Genomic DNA, 26,506 nt, shown 5'->3' with positions numbered 1-26,506 from the left:
AGACCAAAAGTTTGGACACACCTTCTCATTTAAAGATTTTTCTGTATTTTCATGACTTTGAAAATTGGACATTCACACTGAAGGCATCAAAACTATGAATTATCACATGTGGAATTATATACTTAACAAAAAAGTGTGAAACAACTGAAAATATATCTTATATTCTAGGTTCTTCAAAGTAGCCACCTTTTGCTTTGATGACTGCTTTGCACACTCTTGGCATTCTCTTGAGCTTCAAGATGTAGTCACCGGAAATGGTTTTCACTTCACAGGTGTGCCCTGTCAGGTTTAATAAGTGGGATTTCTTGCCTTATAAATGGGTTGGGACGATCAGTTGTGTTGTGCAGAAGTCAGGTGGATACACAGCTGATAGTCCTACTGAATAGACTGTTAGAATTTGTATTATGGCAAGAAAAAAGCAGCTAAGTAAAGAAAAACGAGTGGCAATCATTACTTTAAGAAATGAAGGTCAGTCAGTCTGAAAAATTGGGCAAACTTTGAAAGTGTCCCCAAGTGCAGTTGCAAAAACCATCAAGCGCTACAAAGAAACTGGCTTACATGAGGACTGCCCCAGGAAAGGAAGACCAAGAGTCACCTCTGCTTCTGAGGATAAGTTTATCCGAGTCACCAGCCTCAGAAATCGCAGGTTAACAGCAGCTCAGATTAGAGACCAGGTCAATGCCACACAGAGTTCTAGCAGCAGACACATCTCTTCAACAACTGTTAAGAGGAGACTTTGTGCAGCAGGCCTTCATGGTAAAATAGCTGCTAGGAAACCACTGCTAAGGACAGGCAACAAGCAGAAGAGACTTATTTGGGCTAAAGAACACAAGGAATGGACATTAGACCAGTGGAAATCTGTGCTTTGGTCTGATGAGTCCAAATTTGAGATCTTTGGTTCCAACCACCGTGTCTTTGTGCGACGCAGAAAAGGTGAACGGATGAACTCTACATGCCTTGTTCCCACCGTGAAGCATGGAGGAGGAGGTGTGATGGTGCTTTGCTGGTGACACTGTTGGAGATTTATTCAAAATTGAAGGCATACTGAACCAGCATGGCTACCACAGCATCTTGATGCGGCATGCTATTCCATCCGGTTTGCGTTTAGTTGGACCATCATTTATTTTTGAACAGGACAATGACCCCAAACACACCTCCAGGCTGTGTAAGGGCTATTTGACCAAGAAGGAGAGTGATGGGGTGCTACGCCAGATGACCTGGCCTCCACAGTCACCAGACCTGAACCAAATCGAGATGGTTGGGGTGAGCTGGACCGCAGAGTGAAGGCAAAAGGGCCAACAAGTGCTAAGCATCTCTGGGAACTCCTTCAAGATTGTTGGAAGACCATTTCCGGTGACTACCTCTTGAAGTTCATCAAGAGAATGCCAAGAGTGTGCAAAGCAGTCATCAAAGCAAAAGGTGGCTACTTTGAAGAACCTAGGATATAAGACATATTTTCAGTTGTTTCACACTTTTTTGTTAAGTATATAATTCCACATGTGTTAATTCATAGTTTTGATGCCTTCAGTGTGAATGTACAATTTTCAAAGTCATGAAAATACAGAAAAATCTTTAAATGAGGTGTGTCCAAACTTTTGGTCTGTGCTATATATATATATATATATATATATATATATATATATATATATATATATATATATATATATATATATATATATATATATATATATATACACACACACACACACAGGACTGGACTGCAGATCTTCTTTAACCCTAGAACGCATACCTGTTAATTGTTTTCTATTTTCTGCAAGATTTCTTTAGTTAGAATTTTTGAAACTCTAGGTATTCCTCAGGTATATAGTTGTTTGTCATTTCCAGTTGTTCATTTATTTATTATTTGCACACGGGCCTAAAAGGCCCCAGGTATGTGAAAGTGTAGATTTTTATGGTCATGCGTTCGAGGGTTAATAGAGAAATACCAAGAATATGGTGAATATATTCATATAATATATATAATATATATATATATATATATTTTTTTTACAATAAATCCATAATTAAATTTTGCACACCTGAAATTTCTCCTTTGGAATATTATGCCGGGCACCCTTGGCAAGGACTAAAGCTTCTTCTACTCTCTGGTTTGATAAAAGGTCCTGTATCTGCTTCTCCAAAGGTAAGGGGATCAGTACATACACCCCATTACTGGTTGCTACTATTACCCTTCCTGCAAAACAGAGGAAATAAAAAATATAATTAATAATTAAGATATAACATATGATGCATGGCTTTATTCCTGAAGAAAAGGACCTGTCAGCAGATCGAAAGTAAACAGTTTTTGTTGTTGTTTATTTTTTGCTTTTGTTTTTTTAAATCCACCATACGGTTCCTGGTATATGAGCTTTTTATTTGATGCCAATTGTTAAGGTCTTTACCAACGGGGTGTGGCTTTCAGGATTCTCCAGAGACCTGTCTTTAGGCTGCTCTAAATAATTACCCTACGAATCTCTGGAACTGTATGGTGGTTTAAAACCTGAATACTAGGGAGCAGTAGGAATAAAATAACAGCAACAACTGGTGACAGGTCCCCGTTAAAGAAAAAGTGACAGCTACTTCATGCCTTGGGCAGCATGAGTCCGGCTGCAACACTGCACACATGTATGTTTAAATGGCAGAGGGGACGATGTAACTCAGATGACTTGTCCTAATGGCAGGTCTCCCTGCACCGCTGACCCAGACTGACGGGTTCCTCCGTGTGTGTACACAGAGAGACTTGTCAGTGGGAAAGGCTAAACTAAAGAGAGGGAAGAAAAGTGAAGTAGAGTGTAAAAGATAAGAAGAGAAGAGGATAAGGACAACATGAAGAAGATTAATGCTGGCACATCGTGGAAGCTGTACGCCAGTATATCACACCCGTATCCCGGTAAGGATGAATGCCCTGTTGATGAATCTAATGAAGGCTAAAAACAATGCGCGCACCTCTTAAATGTTTTTCCAACTCATGCACGTGATGCAGGGGCTTCCTAAATATGGTGGTCATCTACAAGCTAAATTCTTCAATGTGTAAGAAGAACGTTTTAGTTTAGCAATCCTTAACAGTTTGAAGTGATGTTTCGGTCAGACTGTTCTCCATGGGTGTAGTGCCAAGTTCTTCTTCACACCTACTCAGGCTCCCCTATTAAATGCAGTGCAGTTTATCTACTACCAGATATTTTTCTTTGCATTTACTTAGAAAAAACTGCTGTAATCACATGGACAATTCTTTGGGCTACAGATTTTAAGGATATTCTCTAATACAGTGCTGCCAATGTGACATTTTTGCGGCCCTGCTGCCACCCTGCATATAGGCACACATGCTGGTCTATTACACAAGAGGAAGGAAGCAAGAACACATAGTCCCGAGAGTGAAACAAGTGAAAATGAGGGAAGAAGACTCTTCCTTTATCAGTGAGGGAAATATCAAAAGTACAAATAAAAACGATAGCGCAGAAGAATGTGTGTCTCCTACCACTTTTATAGGTAGATTAATACAGCGAGGTAACATAAATCTGACACATGAGTTTTCTTGAAAGCTACCCCGAATGTTGTACTTGTGTGGACACAGTCTCAAGATGAAACTACTTTAATCAGAGCAGAGAGGTGTCAGAATAGAGAAGGCAGACAGAAGAGATTATTTTCTGTCCTTCCAGCATAGTCCTCTGTCAGACAGGATCAAACAGGTGATACAATTGCTAAATAGTGGAATCTGACCCTTTTTTCACAGAAATGGTAGTATGCAAACGATCATCTCCCTTCGGAGGCATAAAGGTTTAGAGACCATCTCATCAAAGGGAAGATTCAGGTGAGTGGCCACACCGGGCTCCGAGACACTGTACTGCAAGGTCATTTCAATTGTGGGAATTCTTCCTACTATCACCGTATGGTAATTGTCGCAAGGGGAAGCTGGTGTGCTGACTGATAATCACCTGGCGAAGGCTCTGGTTCAGAGCCGAAAATCAGATAGTGCTTCTGAAGACTCCAATAAAAGGTATTTTCCTACACTTGCTATGTCACCACCTTTCCTAATTGGTCAGCACACCACCTTCCCCCTGGCAACAAGTACCACTTTTAACCAGCTCAGCTCATGAACAGGTAAGGGTCTGGTGCAGCTTCCCGCCCCTCCACTGTGTGTGCGCCCACCCCACCTATATTTGTTCTCCACCATTACCACCTTTTTTCGACTGTCACCATATGAGCCAAAAACAAACAAACATACTGAGACCTGGGGAAGTATAATCATCATAGATTGTTAGAGTTGGAAGGGACCTCCAGGGTCATCATATCCAACCCCCTGCTCAATGCAGGATTTACTAAACCATCTCAGACAGATGTCTGTCCAGCCTCTGTTTGATGACTTCTATTGGAGGGGAACTCACCACCTCTCGTGGAAGCCTGTTTCACTCATTGATCACCCTCACTGTCAAATAGTTTTTTCTAATATCTAATCTGAATCTGTAGTGCATCATCTCCAGGATACATTGGTATGATCACTTGAAACAAAGTATTGCAAGGATTACACATCTCTGGATACCTATTTAGTGTAACGTCACACCGTATTATCAGAGCAGAAGCCTTATTATGATCATGGCCATGAATCATATCAGGAATGGAAAATACGATCATATATAATGCTATCATGTATGTAAAACATGTATAATTATGACTGTTACCTTCAAAATCCTGCAGAATGATACCTTCCTTAAAGGGCAGGCTTTGCTTCTGCTGCTGATCCAGCATGCTGTGCACCGTGATAAACTCTTCATCCAAGGCCAGCACGTAGGGAAAAGAAACTGCCGCGCCAATAACATTCTCAGACCAATGAACGGGCGCACGCTGGGAGATACCAGCTACCGTGGCAAACATCCCTAAAGAGGCAGAAACAAATCTGTCAGGTTATATAGAGAATTGTCCAGAGTGGCAAAAAAGTATCTAAAGTACTTGTACTGCAAGACACCTGTGCCAGATATTTGGGCCAGAATTCTGATACATTTAGCTTAGTAAATTCTTCCCCAAACGGTTAAACTTAAAGATATTTCAATGAAATGTTCTTGCACCTTATACATAAGATCTTACAATTCAACTGACGGCAGAAAAAAAATACATTCCTAAAAGAGAATGTGTTAGCAGCATTATGTAGAGGAATATACCCCAAATCCAGTGATGTGTCACTTACGGAGCTGATTCGTGTAGTTTTGATAGAATCCCTGTTTTCTCTGTTGTAAATGTAGCAGCTATCTGAATGCTGAGCTGTGTATAACCCTGTCCACACCGCTGATTGGCAGCTTCCTATGAACACTGCATTGTCAGCAACCTGTCAATCAGTGGTGGGGCAGGGGTTACAAAGATTAGCTGGACTGGCTTCTAAATGAGACCTAGTCCTCTAGTGATAATCACTTACTGATAAAACACTGATTAAAACTACAACACACAGCCTAATAAGGGACAAATCCCTAGGATTAGGCTTTGCAGCCCTATAATATGCTGTTTTCAGAATACATAGCAAAACCCTGCTGACAGATTCCCTTTAAAAAATTAACGAAACATAAGGGTGTGTGAAACAATTGCAATTGAAAGTGACAACAGGAGCATGGGAGAGGCAATTGCAAGTTTTGCTATTGTCCCTGACACTACTGGTAGCATGAGGCTGTACCTGCTGCCCATTTAGGTTGCTCAGGTAGTTCAGCTCTTCCTGGATGGCACCGTCCATATGTGTAGTCACAAGTAGGTTTGCTGTGCTTCCCAGCACAATCTCAAGAGCATGGAGCAGTTACCAAGACACGGTCCGCTCCATGAGGACAGGCAGAAAGGCCATCACCTCAGCAGCAGGACTGGTATCTGCTCCTTTTTGCAGGCAGGAATAGGAGAACTGTCAGAGCCCTACAAAATTACCTCCAGTAGCAAATGGTGTGCATGTATCTGACCAAATTGTGGGGGGTAGTGTGAGGGCCCGATGGCCTATAGAGGTATCTATGTTCACTGGAATTTGCCAGAGAACGCCAGAATTAGTAAATCCACTATTGGCACTCTTGTCTTCACAGATGAAAGTAGGCTCACACTGAGCAGACATGACAGACATGAAAGAGTCTGGAGATGTGGTGGTGAATGTTATACTGCCTGCAACACCATCCAGCGCAACCAGTTTAGTTGTGGTTCAGTGATGGTTTGGGGGAGGCATATGTTTGGAGGGTCACACGGACCTTCATGCGATCAATGATACCCTGACTGCTATTAGGTAGTGAGGTGAAATCATCAAAGCCATTGTCAGATTTTACACTGGTGCAGTGTGCCCTGTATTCTCAACAGTGCAGGACAATGCCCAGACACATGTGGCCAGAGCACGCAGGTAATTACTGGATCAAAAAGGCATACTGATGCCATTAAATGGTCCTGACATTCCCCAGACCTGAATCCTATTGGGATCCACTAGGACATTATGTATCAGACATTGTCGCGAGAGCATAAAGGCATACAGGGTGATACACATCACTAAGTCACATTATGGCTTGTTCTGAGGAAATTCACTCCAGGATCTGGGTGGGATTTCATTTTTTTTTTTTTTACTTTAATTTTCAGAATGGTTTGGAATCCAGCCCTCAGTTGGTTGATGATTTTTATTACCATTATATGTTGTTGATACGTCATTTTGTTATCAGCGAATTACACAATTCACAACAGTAAAGATGTTCAACTTGAATCTTTTGTTAATCGGGAGCCGATGTGTGATTTAAGCGTTCCATTCAATTTTTGGAGCAGTGTATATTTACAGCCTGTGAAATAAGTATTGAACTTGTCACCAATTTCATAAGTAAATATATTTCTAAAGGTGCTATTCACATGAAATTCTTACTAGATGTCGGTAACAACCCATCCAATCTACACAGGCAAAGAGATCTATAAATTAAGTTATGTGTAATAATGAGAAATGACACAGGGAAAAAGTTTTGAGCACATGAATAAAGAGGTGCAAAAAGCCATGGAAAGTCATGACACCAGCTGAAATCTATCAGTAATTAGAAAGCAATCCTGCCACTTAGTGAAAAATAGTATCAGCTGGTTCAACCAATGGCCTATAAAAATGTGCCTCCTTACCAAGGTGCCACACAAGAAACATGTCATGATGGGTAAAACCAGTTAGCTGTCTCAAAACCTTTGCAACCTTGTGGTTGTAAAACATACTGATGGCATTCTATTTCTAAACTACTGAAGGGTCCAGTGAGCACTGTTGGGGTGATAATCCAGAAGTGAAAAGTACATCATTTCACCATAAACTGGGCCATGACCGGGTGCTCCCCACAAGATTTCAGACAGAGGATTGAAAAGAATTATTAGAAGAGTTGTCCAAGAGCCAAGGACCATCTGTGGAGAGCTACAAACAGACCAGGAATCAACAGGTACAATTGTTTCAAAGAAAACTATAAGTAATGCATTCAACCTCCATGGCCTATATACATGCTCACTATGCAAGACTCCACAACTGACCAAAAAGCATGTTCAAGAGCATTTAAAGTTTGTTCAACAACATTTAGACAAGCCTGTGAAATGCTGGGAGAATACAGTCTGGTCAGATGACCAAAATTTATCTCTTTGGATGCCATAATACACATCAAGTTTGGAGGCCAAAAGGCAGTGCATATCACCCCAAAAACACCATACCAACAATGAAGTATGGAGGTGGGAACCTCTTGGTGTGGTGCTGTTTTACACTGATAAACTTCATATAAATGAAGGAAGGATAACTGAACAAATGTAGATAGACATTCTTAATGAAAATCTTGTGCCATCTACCAGCATAATGAAGATGAAACAAGGGTGGACATTTCAGCAAGACAGTGATCCCAAACACACAACAAAGAAAACTCTCAATTGGTTTCAGAGAAAGAAAATAAAGCGGCTAGGAAGTTTCTCCATACAGGAGGCGTCTTGAAGCTGTTATCAACAACAAAGGCTTTTGTACAAAGTATTAAATAACTTTCAGTAAGTGTGTTCAATACTTTATTCCTGTGTCATTTCACATTATTACACAATTTATGAATTTCTATGGTTTATTTTATTTTTCTGTGTGGATTGGATGGGTAGTTACGGACATCTGGTGAGAATTTCAAGTCAATAGCACCTATAGAAATATATTTACTTAGAAAATTGGTGACGTGTTCAAGACATATTTCACCCGCTGTAAATATCTGAATCCGTGTCATCCCAAATCAAAAATGAAATTTCTCTCAATTCCATTGCCTAGACAAACCAGGTGTAACATTTACAAAGATGGTAAAAGACAATGGATATTTCAGGCAATTAAAGCTCTTATCTATTCCTCTTTAACAGATCAAAGACTAAACAATTGTAAATTATTGAAAGATATTCCACAAACTGAATGGAAAGTATTGTAACACTGGATCTTACATAGCGCAGCTCACTACATGGGACAAATGGCAGCTATAATCCAGAAACAATGGATTTATATATTATGTATGTTATACACATGTATCAACAGCCAGGAAAACACCTAAATGTAATCTGCTATATTTCATATGTAAATATCATTAATTTTATTAGTAAAAAAAAAAAAACAGTATAAATATGTATATTTTTGGCACTTCTATACTTTCCATCTTTTTGATATACAGAATGTGCTACTTACATTGTGAGAAATATATGTAACCCTGCACGAGATTTCCAAAACACATAAGGACCAGGACTTGTGGACCTCACCGGCTCCCATAATTCTTGGACTGTGTGACATCACACGCTGCTCTGACAGTATTGCCTTGTTTTTTCGCTTTCAGGTACGCCAAAGGCTGGGGCTGCCTGATTGCCCCACTTCATTTTTTCTGAAGACCTTCTATATACCTGCCGAACGCGGGTCGTCTTGCTTCTTTATTCCAAGTGACTGAAACCCAGAACTCTGCTGGACTGTATAGTGGTGAGTGGGGTAATTACCTACACCGTTACTGTATATAATTTTTGTTCTCTATGTATGCATGAGCATTCTGACCCGTGACTTGGTACACATGCTACATTGTAAGGGTGGATTCAATTAAGAGGAGTCTCTTTTGTTATTCACTCACTTTCATGTTTTTATAATTAATCACTTGCAGTCTGATTTGATATCTACCGCAGGGCTTGCAATATAGTGTACATTGTATATTCTGTGGTAAGACGACTCGCTCGGCCACTTCTGGAAGTAGACTCAGGAACCCGGGTTTTCTCTGCAGGCTTTATTATATGGCATAAAGCCCTGCAGCCCCAGCAAAATAAACACTGCCTTACTGGCAAAACAACAAAACAAAACATAAATGATAGCACAGTCCATAGCAGTGTAGGGTTCTCTCACACACAGGTTGTAGTCCCAGCTTTCAGCTCCTCTCTAAGCTGTGGCCTTCCAGTCTGGAGCCTTTGCCACTGCAAACTCAACACAACCAAGAAAAAAAAAAACAGGACTGAACATTTAAACGTTGCTCAGCCCCACCCTGAGGTGGAGGTATGGGGAATGACTTCCCTCCCATCTCTATCTCATTCCCATAAAACCACACCCTTTAAAAAAGGTTCACACAGGCTAGCAACCTGCCTGACACATACCTCCCCTCATATGTCATACCAGTGACTTTGTCACAATACAGTCTCACTATTGTTTTTGCTGTGATTTACATAGCCTTTATTTGCATATATATTTATTGTTGCTAATATTTAGATTTTCTTTTACTCCAGCGTATGTACATACTTTCTCATAATGAGTTTTATTTGCGGGCATTCCTATAATCTGGCACAAGTGTATTAGGTGGTTCACTTTATATATACTGCTCAAAAAAATAAAGGGAACACTCAAATAACACATCCTAGATCTGAATGAATGAAATATTCTCATTGAATATTTTGTTCTGTACAAAGTTGAATGTGCTGACAACAAAATCACGCAAAAATCATCAATGGATATAAAATGTATTAACCAATGGAGGCCTGGATTTGGAGTCACCTCAAAATTAAAGTGGAAAAACACACTACAGTCTGATCCAACTTTGATGAAATGTCCTTAAAACAAGTCAAAATGAGGCTCAGTATTGTGTGTGGCCTCCACGTGCCTGTATGACCTCCCTACAACGCCTGGGCATGCTCCTGATGAGGTTGCGGATGGTCTCCTGTGGGATCTCCTCCCAGACCTGGACTAAAACATCCGCCAACTCCTGGACAGTCTGTGGTGCAACGTGACGTTGGTGGATGGAGCGAGACATGATGTGCCCCAGATGTGCTCAATCGGGTTCAGGTCTGGGGAACGGGCGGGCTGGTCCATAGCTTCAATGCCTTCATCTTGCAGGAACTGCTGACACACTCCAGCCACATGAGGTCTAGCATTGTCCTGCATTAGGAGGAACCCAGGGCCAACCGCACCAGCATATGGTCTCACAAGGGGTCTGAGGATCTCATCTCAGTACCTAATAGCAGTCAGGCTACCTCTGGCGAGCACATGGAGGGCTGTGCGGCCCTCCAAAGAAATGCCACCCCACACCATTACTGACCCACTGCCAAACCGGTCATGCTGAAGGATGTTGCAGGCAGCAGATCGCTCTCCACGGCGTCTCCAGACTCTGTCACGTCTGTCACATGTGCTCAGTGTGAACCTGCTTTCATCTGTGTAGAGCACAGGGCGCCAGTGGCGACTTTGCCAATCCTGGTGTTCTGTGGCAAATGCCAAGCGTCCTGCACGGTGTTGGGCTGTGAGCACAACCCCCATCTGTGGACGTCAGTCCCTCATACCACCCTCATGGAGTCGGTTTCTAACAGTTTGTGCAGACACATGCACATTTGTGGCCTGCAGGAGGTCATTTTGCAGGGCTCTGGCAGTGCTCCTCCTGTTCCTCCTTGCACAAAGGCGGAGGTAGCGGTCCTGCTGCTGGGTTGTTTTCCTCCTACGGCCCCCTCCACGTCTCCTGGTAGCGCCTCCAGCCTCTGGACACTACGCTGACAGACACAGCAAACCTTTTTGCCACATCTCACATTGATGTGCCATCCTGGATGAGCTGCACTACCTGAGCGACTTCTGTGGGTTGTAGAGTCCGTCTCATGCTACCACGAGTGTGAAAGCACAACCAACATTCAAAAGTGACCAAAACATCAGCCAGAAAGCATTGGTACTGAGATGTGGTCTGTGGTCCCCACCTGCAGAACCACTCCTTTATTGAGGGTGTCTTGATAATTGCCAATAATTTCCATCTATTGTCTATTCCATTTGCACAACAGCATGTGAAATTGATTGTCAATCAGTGTTGCTTCCTAAGTGGACAGTTTGATTTCACAGAAGTTTGATTTACTTGGAGTTATATTCTGTTGTTTAAGTGTTCCCTTTATGTTTTGAGCAGTGTATAATGACTTGTCATTTTTCAGTACATGTGTTACGGTTCCTATGTGTTTTGCTCCTGGGGAGTGCTTATTAGCGCAAAGGTATATCCCTATCTACGGTTTCTGAGGGTATTATACTGTGTTGGTGGCACAGTGGTGACATTATACTTTGTGGAGCGATACTCTACATCTGGAGTGAAACTGTGTGTGTAGGGGGTTTCACTTTGGGGACACCATACTTAGTGTGTGTGTTGGGGTTGGGGGCATTTTTGGAAGCATCATACTCTAATGGCCATAAAAGGGGGTATCGCTGGTGAGAACACTAAGGGACTTCAATGGGGAAATAATTGCTGTGTACATGTCCTTCTCCTGATTTATAAAAGTTGGGAAATATGACTCCAAATAATATATATATATTTTGTGGGGTGGGGCCAACTTAGAACTTTTCCTATGGGGCCCTGTAATTCCTATGTACACCACTGGGGGAGGGGGGTTTGGAGTTATACAGAGCTCATGAATATGGATGTCTACCTGGCAGCAGATTTACTAGGCCTCTAGTGATGATTTCCTGCTGATAAAAGAGTGCTTTCATCAAAACGACAGAAGGCAGCCTAGTAAGTGACACATCGCTGCAATCAGTGTCTCTATCTCCACATTATGCTGCTCTCAAATTAGGTGGCAGATTCCCTTTAAATGAATTTTAATTAAAATCACATGTTTAGAGTTTTATATAAATGCATATATTCTGTATAAAATAAAGTTATACACAGTCACTCGCTATCTGCAAAAAACCCAAACTACTCTAGCGAGGCATTCACCCACCGAAGCCAGTCCAGCCTGAGTAGCTGCAGTCTCTCCCTCCCTGGTTGTGATTGAGATTGCCTGAACGGCCCGGGTCTTCACAGCCCACCTCGGACCCTCTCTAATGCACATGCAGTTCATGTTCGTCACAGCTCTGCCAAAACATCTGCTTTGGGATCAGGAAGGCTAGGGCTATGTGCAGAGCAGGGAAACAGAGAGCCAGGAGGAGTGCAAACTGCCTGGCAATAACGAGGATCGGGGGTGGGCTGTGAAGATGCTGGCGGCATAAGGACGGTCAATAACAAGGGCATGATTGCAGCTACTGAACCTGAGCTGGTCTCGGTGAGTAAACTCCTCTCCATACTTGTCTGGACGTTATTTGCAGACAGCGAGTGACTCTATATAACTTGATTTTGTATTTGTATAAAACATTACACATATGATTTTAATGACAGAATAAAGGTTTCAAATGTAATGGGACCACTCAAAATACATTAAAGCATTGTACAGGTTCCCTTTAATAAAGATATGTTGGATTTATTAACTACTGATACTTAGACAATAACTACATTTTCACAGCATTTTTTCCCCCCATCTCTAACAGGCACTCCAGTTGCCTGCAGATTGGTGAGGTCCAGGTCCTTTGTAGTCTATGCTTTCTCTAGAATCCGTACTCTGCTCTGTGTTCATGCTCAGACAGCTGTGCGCTCCTGACTATCGAGATGTGCACTGTTGGGGGGTCTACTGAGTGATCAGTGGGAGTCTCATGATCCAGACTTACACAATCTGCAGGATATTTCAGTGCCTACCAAACATACGCAGTAAAAGTTTAGTTACGCTTTACTAGAACTCATAAATAAAAAATGGATATGTTATACAGACGTGAAAAATAACTGACTACAAAAAGTGGATTACTGGTCATCTCTCCAATCCAAAATATTTTAAAGACTGAAAATGGGGGACTGGGAGGAGAGAACAAAATTAAATATTCAGGGTTGCCGCTGCCAGAGATAACTCCCAAAGAACCAACAGCTATTGCCACATAAGTTGGTAATAATGCTCTTGTGGTGGGCAAAAGACAACATATTCAAGGAAAACATACTGCAAGAATGCCTTGTCTACCCCACGTCCAAGTGCTTTGAGATGGTAGTGCTAGCAATGGCTTCACGTGATTATAAACTTATAGAGATTTCCTATTGTTTCATACAGTAAAGGAGACTGAGGCTTAATTACAAAACAGAGATGAAACCAATTAGAAGAGTCCATGAATGCACATACTATGCGTTACATAGGAAAAATAATTAGTATTGCAGTCGCAAGTCGTACTTATTGCGCTAAGGCAGATGCCAGCAAGACCGCACAGGACCGCTGAGGACAATGCTCATCTGCAGCGGTCACATGCCGGCATCTTGTAAACAAAAACTGTCCAGGACTACCAAACCATCAGACCAGAAAAAAACATTTACCCCATCAAAGATTGTATTATTATCTACTGATTTGCATGTAAAAGTAACCAGAGTAAAAAGACTGCATATTCATAAGTTTTATCAGGTAGTGTATTATATTGAATACATACAAAATTAAAGAATTGTGCAGTCAAAATGCACTCTAAATCGCAGTGTAATGCAGGTGAATTGGGTTGCATTGCGATCAGGACAAGCAAATCGCAAAAAGTCCAACTCATTCCGACTTTTTGCAACTTGCTGGTCTCTGTACCTTGCAATGCCATTCACCTGCATTAAGCTGTGATTATAGGAGCCGCCGTGAGACCAGTTTCCCACCCAAAAACACCGGGTAACCCCAGAATTATAAAAATGTCAGAAGGAAACATTGATTTTTTTTTTTTTTACCTAATCCTCCAGGTCCAGCCAGAAGAAACTCCTCTCTACTGATCCTCTTTATGATCGGCCTCTTCTGCTCACTGGGATAGGGGAAGAGATCCTGGCAGTGTCCAGTATTATAGTTCAGGGTGACATAGCGGCTGCTGAGAGCCAGGCACAGAAAATGCCCATCTGCTGCTAGGGCACAAGGCTGCTCTGGTGTGGACACCTCCCGTACTAGCTGGACCCGCTCCTGAGCCACACTGAAGATCTGTACAGTACGTCTCTTAGACGAGATCACACAAACCTCCACACTGAAGGGATCCCCACTCACCGGATTCTCATTGAGGGTGAAGCTGAGCACCCCTCGAATCTTAGTCCCTGCAATTGGTTCAAGAGAGTCACTGCACAGCAAAGATATCGTGTTGTCACACAGCACCAGCAGTCGCCCCAGGGCAGAGGCTGCTCTCAGTTCACATATTGGCTTCTTTAACCCCAATTGTCTCTGCTGTTGTCGGGTGGTGGTGAAGCTAGTGTTAAGGTGGTCGGATGGCTGGACCAGGGCAGTCACTGCAGTGTTGTTCTCTTCTACTAGCAGGAGATGGTGAATGCAGCCGTCATTGGTGCCAATATACAGGTCATGGCCGCAGCACTCCAAGCATTCGATCTGTATTCCTGGGGGAAGATGTTCCTTCTCTGAAGCGCACACCAGTCTAAACGCCTGCACACTCATGGCAAAACGGAGAGAGGGAGCCCCAGGGCGTCCTGGAAAGGTAAAGACGGAAACAATGAGCAAAGCTTCTGCAAACATCAGCACCTTATTACACAGCATCCCATAATGTCTGCATAGTCTAGAAAATCTTCAGCATTTATATACCCCAAAATTTTATAGTCCTGGTAAAAAAATTAAAAAAAAAAAACTTAAAACCATCTCCTGTATAACAGGACTATCACCGCCCTGACAGGCGTATAGGTCCTTTGTATATAAATAGCCACAATCTATAGCTGTAGGGTATCAGTTTCACTGGGATGAGGCAGTGCAATATCCCCGCAATATGAGAAGGGAATGTAGGCAGACGTCTTACACCGCATTACCTCTATTTTTCAGGGTTATGCAGTTTCAATCTGAGAGTCACCAGTAATGGGCAGGATCCCTAGCAAGATCCCCCTACACACATTCTAGCTGCTGAAGTGAATATGAAGCGTTACATGGCAGCCACCTTAATTAACATAACTGAAACTAATGCAGGCAATGCTAACGAGCAGAGGGCCCTCTACCACTAAATGTTTTCCTAGCAGTGAATTTAGGGTATGTTCACACATGGTGAATATGCTGCAGATTTTCTGTCCAGATTTGTAGGTGGGAAACCTGCAGTCTATTAGGGAATGTTCGCACTCCAGAATCCTCCTCAAAAAGACACTATAAAGGTACGCGCACACTGTGACCCCGATTCATCAAGGTGTTTACGCCAGAAAACTGGCATAAAACACTTTTGGAATTTTCCCGCCAGTTTTGACCAGCTCAGCCAAAATGGATGGAACTGGGTAGAAGATGGGAGATGGCTACAAAACGGCTGTCTTAATGGATCAAGTCCTGAGTCTTTTCACTGAGATTTTGGAGCAAACATGAGACCACGTTCACACGTTGAGTATTTGGTCAGTATTTTACATCAGTATTTGTAAGCCAAAACCAGGAGTGGGTGATAAATACAGAAGTGGTGACGTGTTTCTATTATACTTTTCCTCTGATTATTCCACTCATGGTTTTGGCTTAGAAATACTGAGGTAAAATACTGACTGAATACTGAATGTGTGAACGTGGCCTTAAGCAGAAACTCAAAAAAAATCATTGCACGTACTGTAACATTAATAGGCTGCAAGAAAAAAAAATATACTGTATTTTTCGGACTATAAGACGCACAAGACCATATGACACACCCCAAATTTTGGGGAGGAAAATAGGAAAAAAAATTTAATTTTGAAACGGGGGTCCGTCGTATAATCTGAAATTAGGTTACCGGGGGGCAGTGGTGGTGGAGTGGGGTCACAGGAGGCAGGGTTGCTGCAGGAAGACGGCGGCAGGAGTGGGCCGAAGTTGTGGTCCCTGGGCTGGGAGGAGGGGGTGTCCCGGCAGTGCGAGGCTGCGGGCCCTGAACTTCAAGAAAATGTTGGCGGTGAGGCAGGAGTGGAGGCCCCACTCTGTACATTAATTTCCTGGCAGTGGGCTTCAGTAAAATGGCCCCCAGAGGCGGCACATGTGCAGATTTAGATCGCAGCTCAATGACTTCAGGAATAAAAACTGTTGCAAAACTCTTTAAAGTCATTTCAGAGAACATTTCAGGAAAAGAAAAGCTCCTCCAAACACTCAGGTCCCCCACTACCAAGAAAACAAAAGAGTACTTTTTTTTTTTACGCAGTTACAGTGTGAACATAACCCTATAGGGACAGCAAACTGGATGAGATTTTGCCAACATCATCCAGATACTGCAGTAAAAAATCCATACAGAAATTAAAGGGGTTGTTTCCTTTCAGATTCAAACAATGCAAGTCTCCCTGTGCCTGGCAATAGCGATGACGCTGACGTCATGTCAATCAGTGAGCTCAGCAGCTCTGCTAGTATATAGGGATACAGAACAGCTCCCTCAGAGTCACTGAGATCAATTATTGGTTGAAGTACTGTCAAAGTGACATCAGCGCCAAGGGAGCAGTGACCGAGACTCAGTGGTGAACAAGGGGGAGGGGAGTACAGTTGTTGAAAAAATTCCTTCCCGACTCCTCGTATGGCAATCAGACTAGTTCCCTGGTTTAATGTCCCATCACAGAATCTAGTGTCCATAATCTGTTATATTATATTTTCCAAGAAAGGCATCGAGGCCTCCTTGTACTTTTCTAGTGAACCAACCATTACAACATCGTGGTAGAGCGTTCCATAGTCTCACTGCTTCTGTCAACGTCTATTAAAAGCTGGACAAAGGCTGCCACAAGGAGGAAAGTGGCTGTGTGCAGTTACACGCTCCCCCATTACAACAGAATTACCCCATATGGGTGCATATCCCCCATTATCGCCAAGGGGAATTATGGAAACAGCTAAGTAAGGCTCCTTTCACACAGCGTTTTTGCCCACGGTCATTGGTCCTTTTGCGGCTTATGTCAGGACACCATCCCTGCCCCGCCAAAAGGGATTCGGACATATGCGACAACAGGGCCATAGAATATAATGATGCGGACAGAGTCAACATGTGCTCTCTCGTGCATCATTTTCGGGCGTATACGCCTACTGGAGGCGGACACTCAGACGCAGTGTCTAACAGGATTCCTGTTTACTCATCTTCTGTGGCTCCAAAGTTAGAAATGTGTATGGTCAGAATACCACGTAAAGAAGCGTGGGAGGTTTAGTGGCTGCTGCTAATTGTCAGTAGTGACACATGTAGGGTGTAGTCTAAGGAAATGTATCACCACTGAAACTATCTCGGACATCTCATCACACGGGGGAAGGAGGCTTTCCTGCTCATTACAGTCTTCCTGTTTAGCATCCTTCCACTGAAGAGCTCTGCAGTCAGCACCATTCCAGCAACAGATAGCCGACAACATGGGACAAAAGCCAAGGATTGAAATGTTTGTTCGCTAGTAGTGAAGGAATTACGACAGGCAGGATTTGGTAATAGGAGCCATTTAGCTTTTAAACCAAAGTAAAATGAGGGATGAGACCATCACAGTGACACCCATGTGCCAGAGATTCAACACTTGTGCAAAACTGGAGCAGATGACTATAGCAACCAATGAACCTCCAGCTCTACCGCTACAAGCTTCCAATGCACCACTGCTCCCTTCAGTAAATGATACCCACAGATTTTATACAATGAACATATTCTAGGCCAGAAAGATCAGCAGAGATTTCACATTAATTAGTGTCCAGCAGTGAGGCCATACGTTTCTATATGTCCCAGTCTATAGGGGTCAATGCACAATGGAGACCTGTATATGTCCGCGCCCTAGTATACGGATTCCCTATCTGCTGCCACTCCAGCAGACTGCACTGAAAAGAGCCAATACAGCCACTTTACTAGTATGTAGCGAGAGCTGCCTAAATCCAGGAGGGTCCTGGTGACTGATGCTGCATTGCAGTCTTAAGACCACAGAGCAGAAATCCCATTCAGCCCCTTACTTTTATCTGGATAATGACCAATACGCCATCACTACTGCTCGCTCAGCTTTCCTACACTCCTAAATCTTCTTTATGTGCTGCGTCCACTACTCCAGCACTGCTGAAAGCACCTAGGAAGGAGCTAGAAGTGTCACCCCCTACAGAAGAGGATCAGGTACCTAGACTGACACATAATGGACGTTAGTGTACCGTTTATAGGAATCACTGCCTGCTGCAGCCGGAGGCCATACCTACAGGGCACCGCAGCCATCAGGAGTATAGATCAGCACAGGTGTGTATATATATATATATATATATATATATATGACACATACATACAAGTACAGGTGTCCAGCTCGGATATCATACACTATATACGAGTCTACGTGAGTGTATAGATGTCACTGCCCGTGCGACCATCCCCAGTATGGCAGCTCTCTATGTGGGCCCTCCCTGCCTCCTGTCCTGCTGCACACAGCTGTGATCGCGCACAGCACACGTATGTCGTGATATCAGGGTGTACGGGGGATAGTACCTGGCTGTGCTCTGGCTGCCCCGGGCCTCCTCTCTGTCACTGTCACGTGTTACAGAGAGAGGCGTCGCTTCAGTGACACGTGACCTTCTACCCTGCCATTGGAAGCGCTCACGTGATAGCTATGCAGAGCGCGGCGGCGTCCATCTTTCCTGTGGGCACTGGATAGACTTTATATTAGAGGCCATTACACTAATATTCCCCTAGTCCTCCAGGCCCGTTCTATGTCTAGCTGCTGCGCACATGGACATGGAGTGCTTCTGGTTCGCACAGTCACTCATATCACTTAACTCGAAAAGGCACCGAATTTCGTGGCACCTATGATGCCACTTCCGGTGGTCGCTAGGTTTTGTGGGAAGGATTAATGATGGCTGCTGTTGATGTTAGAGCAGGAGGGCAGGAGAGTGATTTTCTCTTGCACCCGGAGCTGCTGTCCAGGGACTTCCTGCTGCTGTCACTGGGGCAGGTAAGACATCCATATGTCCCAGAGGCTGCAGCCATGCTGTAATCTAATCTGCCTGATGGATGGGGCCCATGCTCTATTATATGTGATGTTCTCCATTCCACTGAGAAGTCAGTATTCTGCCAGTGGTCAGGGGCCGCTTCATTTCTGAAGCCATGGCCGCTGGAAGCCTCCTGACTACTAATTGTCATCAATCAGTTCTCTGTCAGATCAGATGGCACCCTGCATCCCATACAGCCACCCTCCAGTCTATGGAAGTTTCCCCGCCAGATCTTCTAGTGGATGCTTGTACATGTCTGCTGTATGGCCTCACTAGGAAGTTAGCGTTGGATCATGTGCTAATTATATGAACATAACATTCACAGTTGCTCCTCAGCACTGGGCATCAATGTGCCACCATGCAAAGAACAACCGATGGCATTGTCAATTGTGCAGCAATTCTTTTTCTAATGATGATAGAGGTTTTCTGACAATGGCCCCCACCCTGCCCCCCGAGCTTTTGCATGTAAAGCTCCGATCCTCTGCCTTTTCATCCCAATGTGATAAGGTACTGCCCATAACTATGGTAAATTGCATGATGCTGTGTCCACCATGACAATGGGACCGTTATAAAGAGTCTTTCTTTCATCCGCTGACAGTGCTCTGTAATGATCTGGTTTTCATACGCTAATTATTGCTCTACTGAGGGTATGTTCACTCTGAGGTTTTTGGACATCGATTTTTCTGGCTGAAAAAGTTACAACCAAACAAAATAAACATTTTGTGGCGTGTTTTCTCTTCTGTATTAGTTGTTTTTTCTCCTTCCCTTGTCAGGTTTTGTGTCTGGTTTTGTTTTTTTTTGTTTTTTTTAATGCAGTGATTTCTCAAGAATTTACATAGTTTCTTTTAACATATAGAAAAACGGAGCACTGTGTGCAACATAAACATTTTTTCTCATTGGCATGAAAAGGAATCTTATTCAAAAACTATTTGAAGAGTTTTTTTGTTGTGGGAACAGACCCTTTGAATACGCTTCCTATTTATTACAATGGGAAAAGATGCTCTAATGCACCTGGTGCTGTTTTATTCCACATGAAAAAACAAGCATCATGTTAATTGTTGAGGTGTTTCTGCTCTAAAACCCTCCAAATTTGCCCTCTGAATTAATTGAAGCAGAATTAAATGTCCTTTACACGAAAAAAAAAAAAGTAAAACAATGCCAAAATCGCTCCCAGAAACTTAGGTTATTGAAGCTTTTTTTTTAACAAGAATTTTTAAGCTGAAAAAATCCACATCAGAATACTTCATCTGAACATACTCTTAAAGGAATTTTCTACAATGCTAAGTACTCTGGTATGCTATCATATGTTGGTTCATACTGTGATCTGGCTTTCAAAACTCCAACAATACTTGAAGGTGGAGACAGCAGCACAAACTACTGACAAATTTGTCCAATAAGGTGGGGTGTGATAAAATAAGTTCTACTTTTCTGCTCCATTCCTCTCTCCATATGTGACCACTGCAGTCAATCACCAGCCTCTGTGGTGCTCTTATGTACCTGTAAATCATCAACAAGCAGACTAAGTACCAGGAACTCACTAACAGAGGTATAACAATTCACACTTGTTTCTCTCTATCTTGGTATGTCTCCTGCTTACATCCCCTGCCATACAACTAGCAAACTTTTCTTATCTCCTGTCTCTTAATTTATCCCTTTCCTTTAAATGTCTGATCTGTCTCCCTATGGCTTCACCCTTCTGTTCTCACCTTGTACCTTTCATGTGCAATTAAAGGTATATAAATTTAGAGCAATAGGTCTTTGTGTACCGCTTCTCAAGTGCACATCAGAAATATGCAAGAAATGTCCTAGAAGTGAGCAGAAAGTAAGAGCTACAACTGTTTACTCCCTGTCATTACCTCTTTATCTTTCCATACTTTCACCATACTTGCCTATGCCTTTACAGTTTTTGCCCCACTAATCCTTAAGGTGCTTTCTCACTGTGTTTTGGCACCCGCTCGCTGGTCCCATCAAGGCTTATGTCTGAACTCCCCACAAAACAGGATTCGGGTGTATGCGCTGACGGGTCCATAGACTATAATGGTGCCAACAGAGTAAACGTGCTCTCTGTTGAGCATAATTTTCGGGCATATATGCCTACTGGATACGGACACCCAGACAGTCTACTACGTCTGAGTGTTCGATGGTGCTCTAAAAATAAATAACAAAAAAATATATAATAGCAGCCTATTAAGATGAAAGTAAAAAAAAATGTGTATATAAATCCACATAATAGGAATAAAATCTGTCTGTAACAGTTTACAGATTGTTTCCAGGTAGCAAGAGTACATTTATTTTCTACATATGTGAACGTAAATGGAGCCTCACTGTATTACATTTCAGCATGTTTTAGTAAGTGTTTAACAATATCTGTTTAGCAAATGTCTAATATTTGATTTTTGTTTCAGAAAAATATTGAAGTCGAAGATGCTGTGAATGACAAGGAGAAGTTAACAGAGCTCTTTGTCCAGCATGCTATGCCCCTTCCCCAAAGACAATTACCCAAGAGCCGATGGGGTAAACTGATGGAAAGTAAGAGGGGAATAAAGAAACATGAAGAGCCATACAAGAAGAGGTGAGACTCCTGGTACTCTGGGCACCAGAGAATATGTAAAGGAAAGCTTGGTGCAGAGACATTTGCCCTGACTTTGCAATTGTTAATTTTGTTCCTTAATGCAAAATTGAGCAACTTTCCAAATAGTCTTTATTGAAGAAAATGACTACCTTTCTGCTGCTGTAGATTGTGTAAGTCCTTTACATAGCTGGTTGTCTTGCTGAATCTGTCAGTGTAACTGCTGTGATATTCCCTGATCACTAAAAGAAAGGTAGCAGTAAGGCAACCAACATTTATGAAAGCAGACACCAGCTCACCTGTCCAATGTGGAAAACTCTGAAGTATGTAACCACACCAACACCAAGTGTGTTTTGGACTACTTTAGAGAACTACAGATAATCCACTTTCGAGATTAGGAATAACAGTAGTTAAAATCCATAGTTTATTGGTTACGCTTAAAACATAGTGATAAAGGAGAAACAAACGCGTTTCTGACATGACTAGGTTGTCTCGTTTGATATGCGTGGGTTTTAAATCTTGAAGCTTGATTATCCGTAATTCTCTAGTTAACTAAAATGTATCACCTCTTGGTTCCACTTGGCTTTGGACACCTGATCTGCCTTTGACTATAATTGGCAGCCTGCATGGAGTTGACAGATTCTAGCCATATGGTATAGATATGCCATGGCATTTGTCCAGGGATGACTCCTATACGGAGCGCAAGGTAAAGCAACAATTGCGTATTGCCAATGGGACAGCCAGAAGCCTCGGTGAGCAGTCCTACTTTTGCAGCATCTACATGACCTGTCAGTACATATGGCTCCTTGCTGCAGTGCTGTACCAGTGTGTTCTGCTTTTACGTTATCCTTGTTTTCCCTGCAGACTTGGTAATATTTCCCCCTACTGCAGCTTAATGGAAATGTGATTGATGCAAATTTAAACTTGCATACTGACTATGAACAGTATTTCTGTTCCAGTGCTGAAAATATCAGAAAACGCCCTCTTATAGTATTTGATGGGGCCTCCACCAGCACAAGCATAAAGGTGAAAAAGACAGAGAATGGACATGCAGCTCAGCGGCTTCATCAGTCATGCACAGAAAAAAGCAGCACAACAGTAAGATCAGGAGCAGTGCCGACCAGTCCCGTGCCCCACCATAATAGCTTGTCAGCCAGCAAAGAAGCCAAGGTCCCTACTGGAAACCATGAACATTCGACTACCACCAGACCAGGGTCCAATACTGCAACAGAGAAAGTAAAGTCCCTGTCACCAGTCAGTGGAAGTGTCAAAATAAAAAGGGCTGCTCCAAAGGAGGACTCTGATGTGTTGGTATGTATCTATGCCGTGGATTGGTAAATACAACTGAAAACGCTGGCGTCTTTCTGTTTCGTAAATGCCGTTGGAGTGTACTTATATACAACACTAAAGGAAAGCTGTCACTGTGAAAAATGACCCAGACCTTCTACATTGTACTCTGAATTCACTTTCATTGCCCTGTAGTAAGTGCATATTTCTCATACTCTGTACTGATGAGTTATTTAGGAGTCCTGCTGTACTGTTCAGAGCTTAGGCATTCAGGGGTTACTTAGACCTGGTGGGCTTACTATGGGGGCATTTGAGTGAGTTCAGAGATAATAAATTACATTAAAGAATATTTGTAGAGATATTCTAATAAAGGTTTGGTCTAATAAAATTAAAAAAAAGCAGTTACTGAAATTACGTGTGCGTTTTAATCACTAAGGCTCCAGCAGCTTATTGTTTTCAGCGCAGTTCTGCCAGCCAGGAAGCTCCATGTCCACCTTGGGTCCCACACAGTTTCCTCTCCCTTTCCTTCTATGACATGCTTGATAGACATTGCCTGTCAGGCTCAGTTCATTAGCTAATCAGCTGCCTTTTCTATCACGGCTTATGCTGAGACAGAGAATGGGGTTAGATGGGAAAATGGAGGTTATGGAAGTAAAGCTTCTTAGATCTCTGGACCATCATTAAAAAATGGAGATCAGTGAAGTATTTAAAAAAAATAAAATAAAAAAAAAAGCTACTAAATACTGTTATTTCAAAGACATGTAAATAGTGGTTTATCTCGACAGACAATCCCTTTAATCACACACTATGCAAGTTTTCAGCTTTCTTTATGTGACATCTTTTTTTAAAAAAAATGTAGAACTTAAAAATTATTTTTAAGCACAACATATCTATAAAATATAGTACAATAGTTGACAAACCTTGACTTCCATTATATGGGTTTTCTGGGAATTTGTTTATTCACATCAGATTGCGCTTGTTGAAAATAACAGGCAAACACCTTACTCACCTTTCCTCCCTCCAGCGCTGCGTCTCCGATCTTTGACAGGCTCCAAGGCTAATGTTATGATTGCAGCGCACGTGACCGCTGCGGGCAATCACTGAGCTCAACAGCTCTGCCAATGTAGAGTCCAGTGATTGCCTGCAGCATTCATGTGTGCTGCAGTCTTGACATCACTGCTGCAGTATATTATTGGAGAATTTAGTGCTTATCTTGACTTTACGGCAATGTTCTTATATAATGGCGACCGTAGACTAATAGTGAGGAGATAGTCATTTGGTAATGCGCCAGGCACTGTGGAGTCTGGTATTAAAAGAAAAGCTGTAAAACTGTTCATTTCTGCTCTTATCATTGGCACATTAAGAATTTCCCTTTCTCTTCCAGAATGAGGAGAAACCTACAGAGGCAAAGAAGAAGATCCACCATGTTACATGGCCATGAGTTTACATGAAGGAGATCTAATTTTAGGACATCAATCCTGGATGAATGATAATGGTATTTAGTCGCAAAGATGTACAGACATTGCCAACACTTTTCTACCAGACGAGGACGTGTTACTGGTGCATGAATCTGTTCAGTGTTTCTCACCTTAGACGTTTTCTTCAAGAACAGCAGCCCTCGCCGTCACGTAGATCACATCCTAAGACATTCAGTTACTAATTTATTACTGTGGACTCTCATGACAATGGTGCGAGGGGAGAAGAAGACTGACACTGTCCTATAAGTGATTGTAGTGTGTTTCTTAGAACTGTTAATACATGACTATTATTTTTATATTATTAAATTGTTTGGATTGCAGTGCTATTTTTATTCTTTGTGATGCCTCTGTGAGGACGCCATTCTGAATGGAGGGATTTTTGGGCTTGGCAATTGGTAAGGTAATTCACGTAGTTATTGGTAAAGTAACTAAGTACAGCTTCATACTGATTTCTTTCGAAAGTTTAAAAACAATAAATTAAAACCTTTATAACAATGGTACAATAAATACCAAAATTTTTCAGCGTCTACCTATAAAAATAGTCTTGTTTTTTTCCAGTAGCCCAAAGCTACTTAACCAACACATTACAAAAAAAGATTAAAAATTGGAAAACCATTATGTCTGGTCATTCACAAAAATATTCTGAGATATATTTTATAGTATGAAAGAAAAATCGAAAGACAGATATTCACCAAATATATTAATAAGAACAACATGTTGTATTTCATTGGTTAACTCTTGAGAGAACATACAGTCCTGCTCATTATTATTGGCACCCATGAAGTGTAAGTACATAATGTGGAATTTCTCCTGAAAAAAATGAATCAAGTGAAAGTTTTCTTGTATAGAGCCCTCGTGTTGAATACAAAAGATCAAATGAGAAACAATAATTTAAAACAATGGGAGGGGAAAATAGAAAAACCTAAAGCTTGCTGTGATACTGGTATTGACACCCATTACATTAATTTAGTATGGAAACACAGTTTGACTCGCCTGTGGTAAATCACAAAGAGATTCACCTGTGATTGTCGGTGCTTGTGTGACATGAATTAGCCAATGAATGATGACTTCAGTGTTTTAAAAAGCCACATGGTAGGCCCTGTTCCTTTGCCACAATGGTGAAGACAAAGGAGCTGTCTGAGGACATCAGAACTGCTATTCTTAGCAAACACAAGACTTCCAAAGGGTATAAGGCCATCTCCAAAGACCTTGGTATCCCAGTTTCAACAGTTCGCAATGTTGTTAAGAAGTTTTCACGCATGGAACCGTCAAGAACCTCCCTGGATTTTGGGGGGAAAGAGGAAAATTGACAGATGTCGTCAAATGTTGGTGTGAATGGTGGAAAAAAACACACGCCGCACACTAGACCAAGGAGATCTTTATGGGCGAAGGCCAAGAAAGAAACCATTGCTAAAGAAAAGACATAAAAAGGAACGACAGATCTTTGCCAAAGAGTACCTTGACAAACCACAATCCTTCTGGAAAATGTTCTGTGGAGAGATGAAACAAAAATAGAGTTTTTGGCAATGCAAAGCAACAGTTTGTTTACAGATGGCCTAAGGAAGCTTATAAGGAAAAGAACACATTACCAACAGTTAGGCATGGTGGAGGATCCATAATGCTGCGGGGTTGATTTACTGTGTCTGGTACTGGAGGCCTTGACCGTACCACAGGAATCATGACATCAGAGAATTATTGAGATTTTAGAGCAAAATCCTATCCAGGGTAAGAAAATTTGGTTTGAGTCCAAGATCATGGGTTTTCCAGCAAGACAATGACCCAAAGCACACATCCAAAAATACACAGAAATAGTTGAAAAAGGAAAAAATTGACTGTTTTAAAATGGCCAGCAATGAGTCCTGACCTCTATCCATTGAAAATCTTTGGGGTGAGCTGAAATCAGCCATTGGGAAAAAGAACCCTGCAAACATTCAAGAGCTTGAACTGCAAAGGAAGAGTGTGAGAAAATTCCAGCTGAGAAGTGCAAGAAGCTTATAGATGGCTACAAGAAACATTTGGAGGCTGTCAGCAATGC

General features: G+C 42.2%; 2 protein-coding genes across 2 annotated transcripts in view; one reads left to right on the top strand and one right to left on the bottom strand.

Moving 5' to 3' along the window:
- The window catches only part of TGFBRAP1 (transforming growth factor beta receptor associated protein 1), a 42,555-nt gene extending 23,818 nt beyond the window's left edge, over positions 1-18,737 (bottom strand). The window contains exons 1-4 of the mRNA XM_073664749.1: positions 18,638-18,737; positions 13,989-14,723; positions 4,677-4,871; positions 2,040-2,194 (exon numbers count right to left, since the gene is read on the bottom strand). Coding sequence (XP_073520850.1) covers positions 2,040-2,194; positions 4,677-4,871; positions 13,989-14,691 — 1,053 coding nt within the window. The 5' untranslated portion in view covers positions 14,692-14,723; positions 18,638-18,737. The remainder of the gene's footprint in view (positions 1-2,039; positions 2,195-4,676; positions 4,872-13,988; positions 14,724-18,637) is intronic.
- A 10-nt stretch (positions 18,738-18,747) lies between these two features.
- CUNH2orf49 (chromosome unknown C2orf49 homolog) lies at positions 18,748-24,791 on the top strand. The gene is made up of 4 exons (XM_073664751.1): positions 18,748-19,100; positions 21,543-21,709; positions 22,666-23,017; positions 24,378-24,791. The coding sequence occupies exons 1-4, from the start codon at positions 18,999-19,001 to the stop codon at positions 24,432-24,434; spliced, it is 678 nt and encodes a 225-aa protein (XP_073520852.1). The 5' UTR covers positions 18,748-18,998; the 3' UTR covers positions 24,435-24,791.
- Positions 24,792-26,506: the final 1,715 nt, after the last annotated feature.

Source organism: Phyllobates terribilis, unplaced genomic scaffold (genome assembly GCF_046119375.1).
Source record: "Phyllobates terribilis strain yellow unplaced genomic scaffold, ASM4611937v1 Scaffold_2__4_contigs__length_985480577, whole genome shotgun sequence".
Classification (NCBI taxonomy): domain Eukaryota; kingdom Metazoa; phylum Chordata; class Amphibia; order Anura; family Dendrobatidae; genus Phyllobates; species Phyllobates terribilis.
The sequence above is the reverse complement of the archived record's forward strand: the minus strand, read 5'-3'. Positions and strand labels throughout refer to the sequence as shown.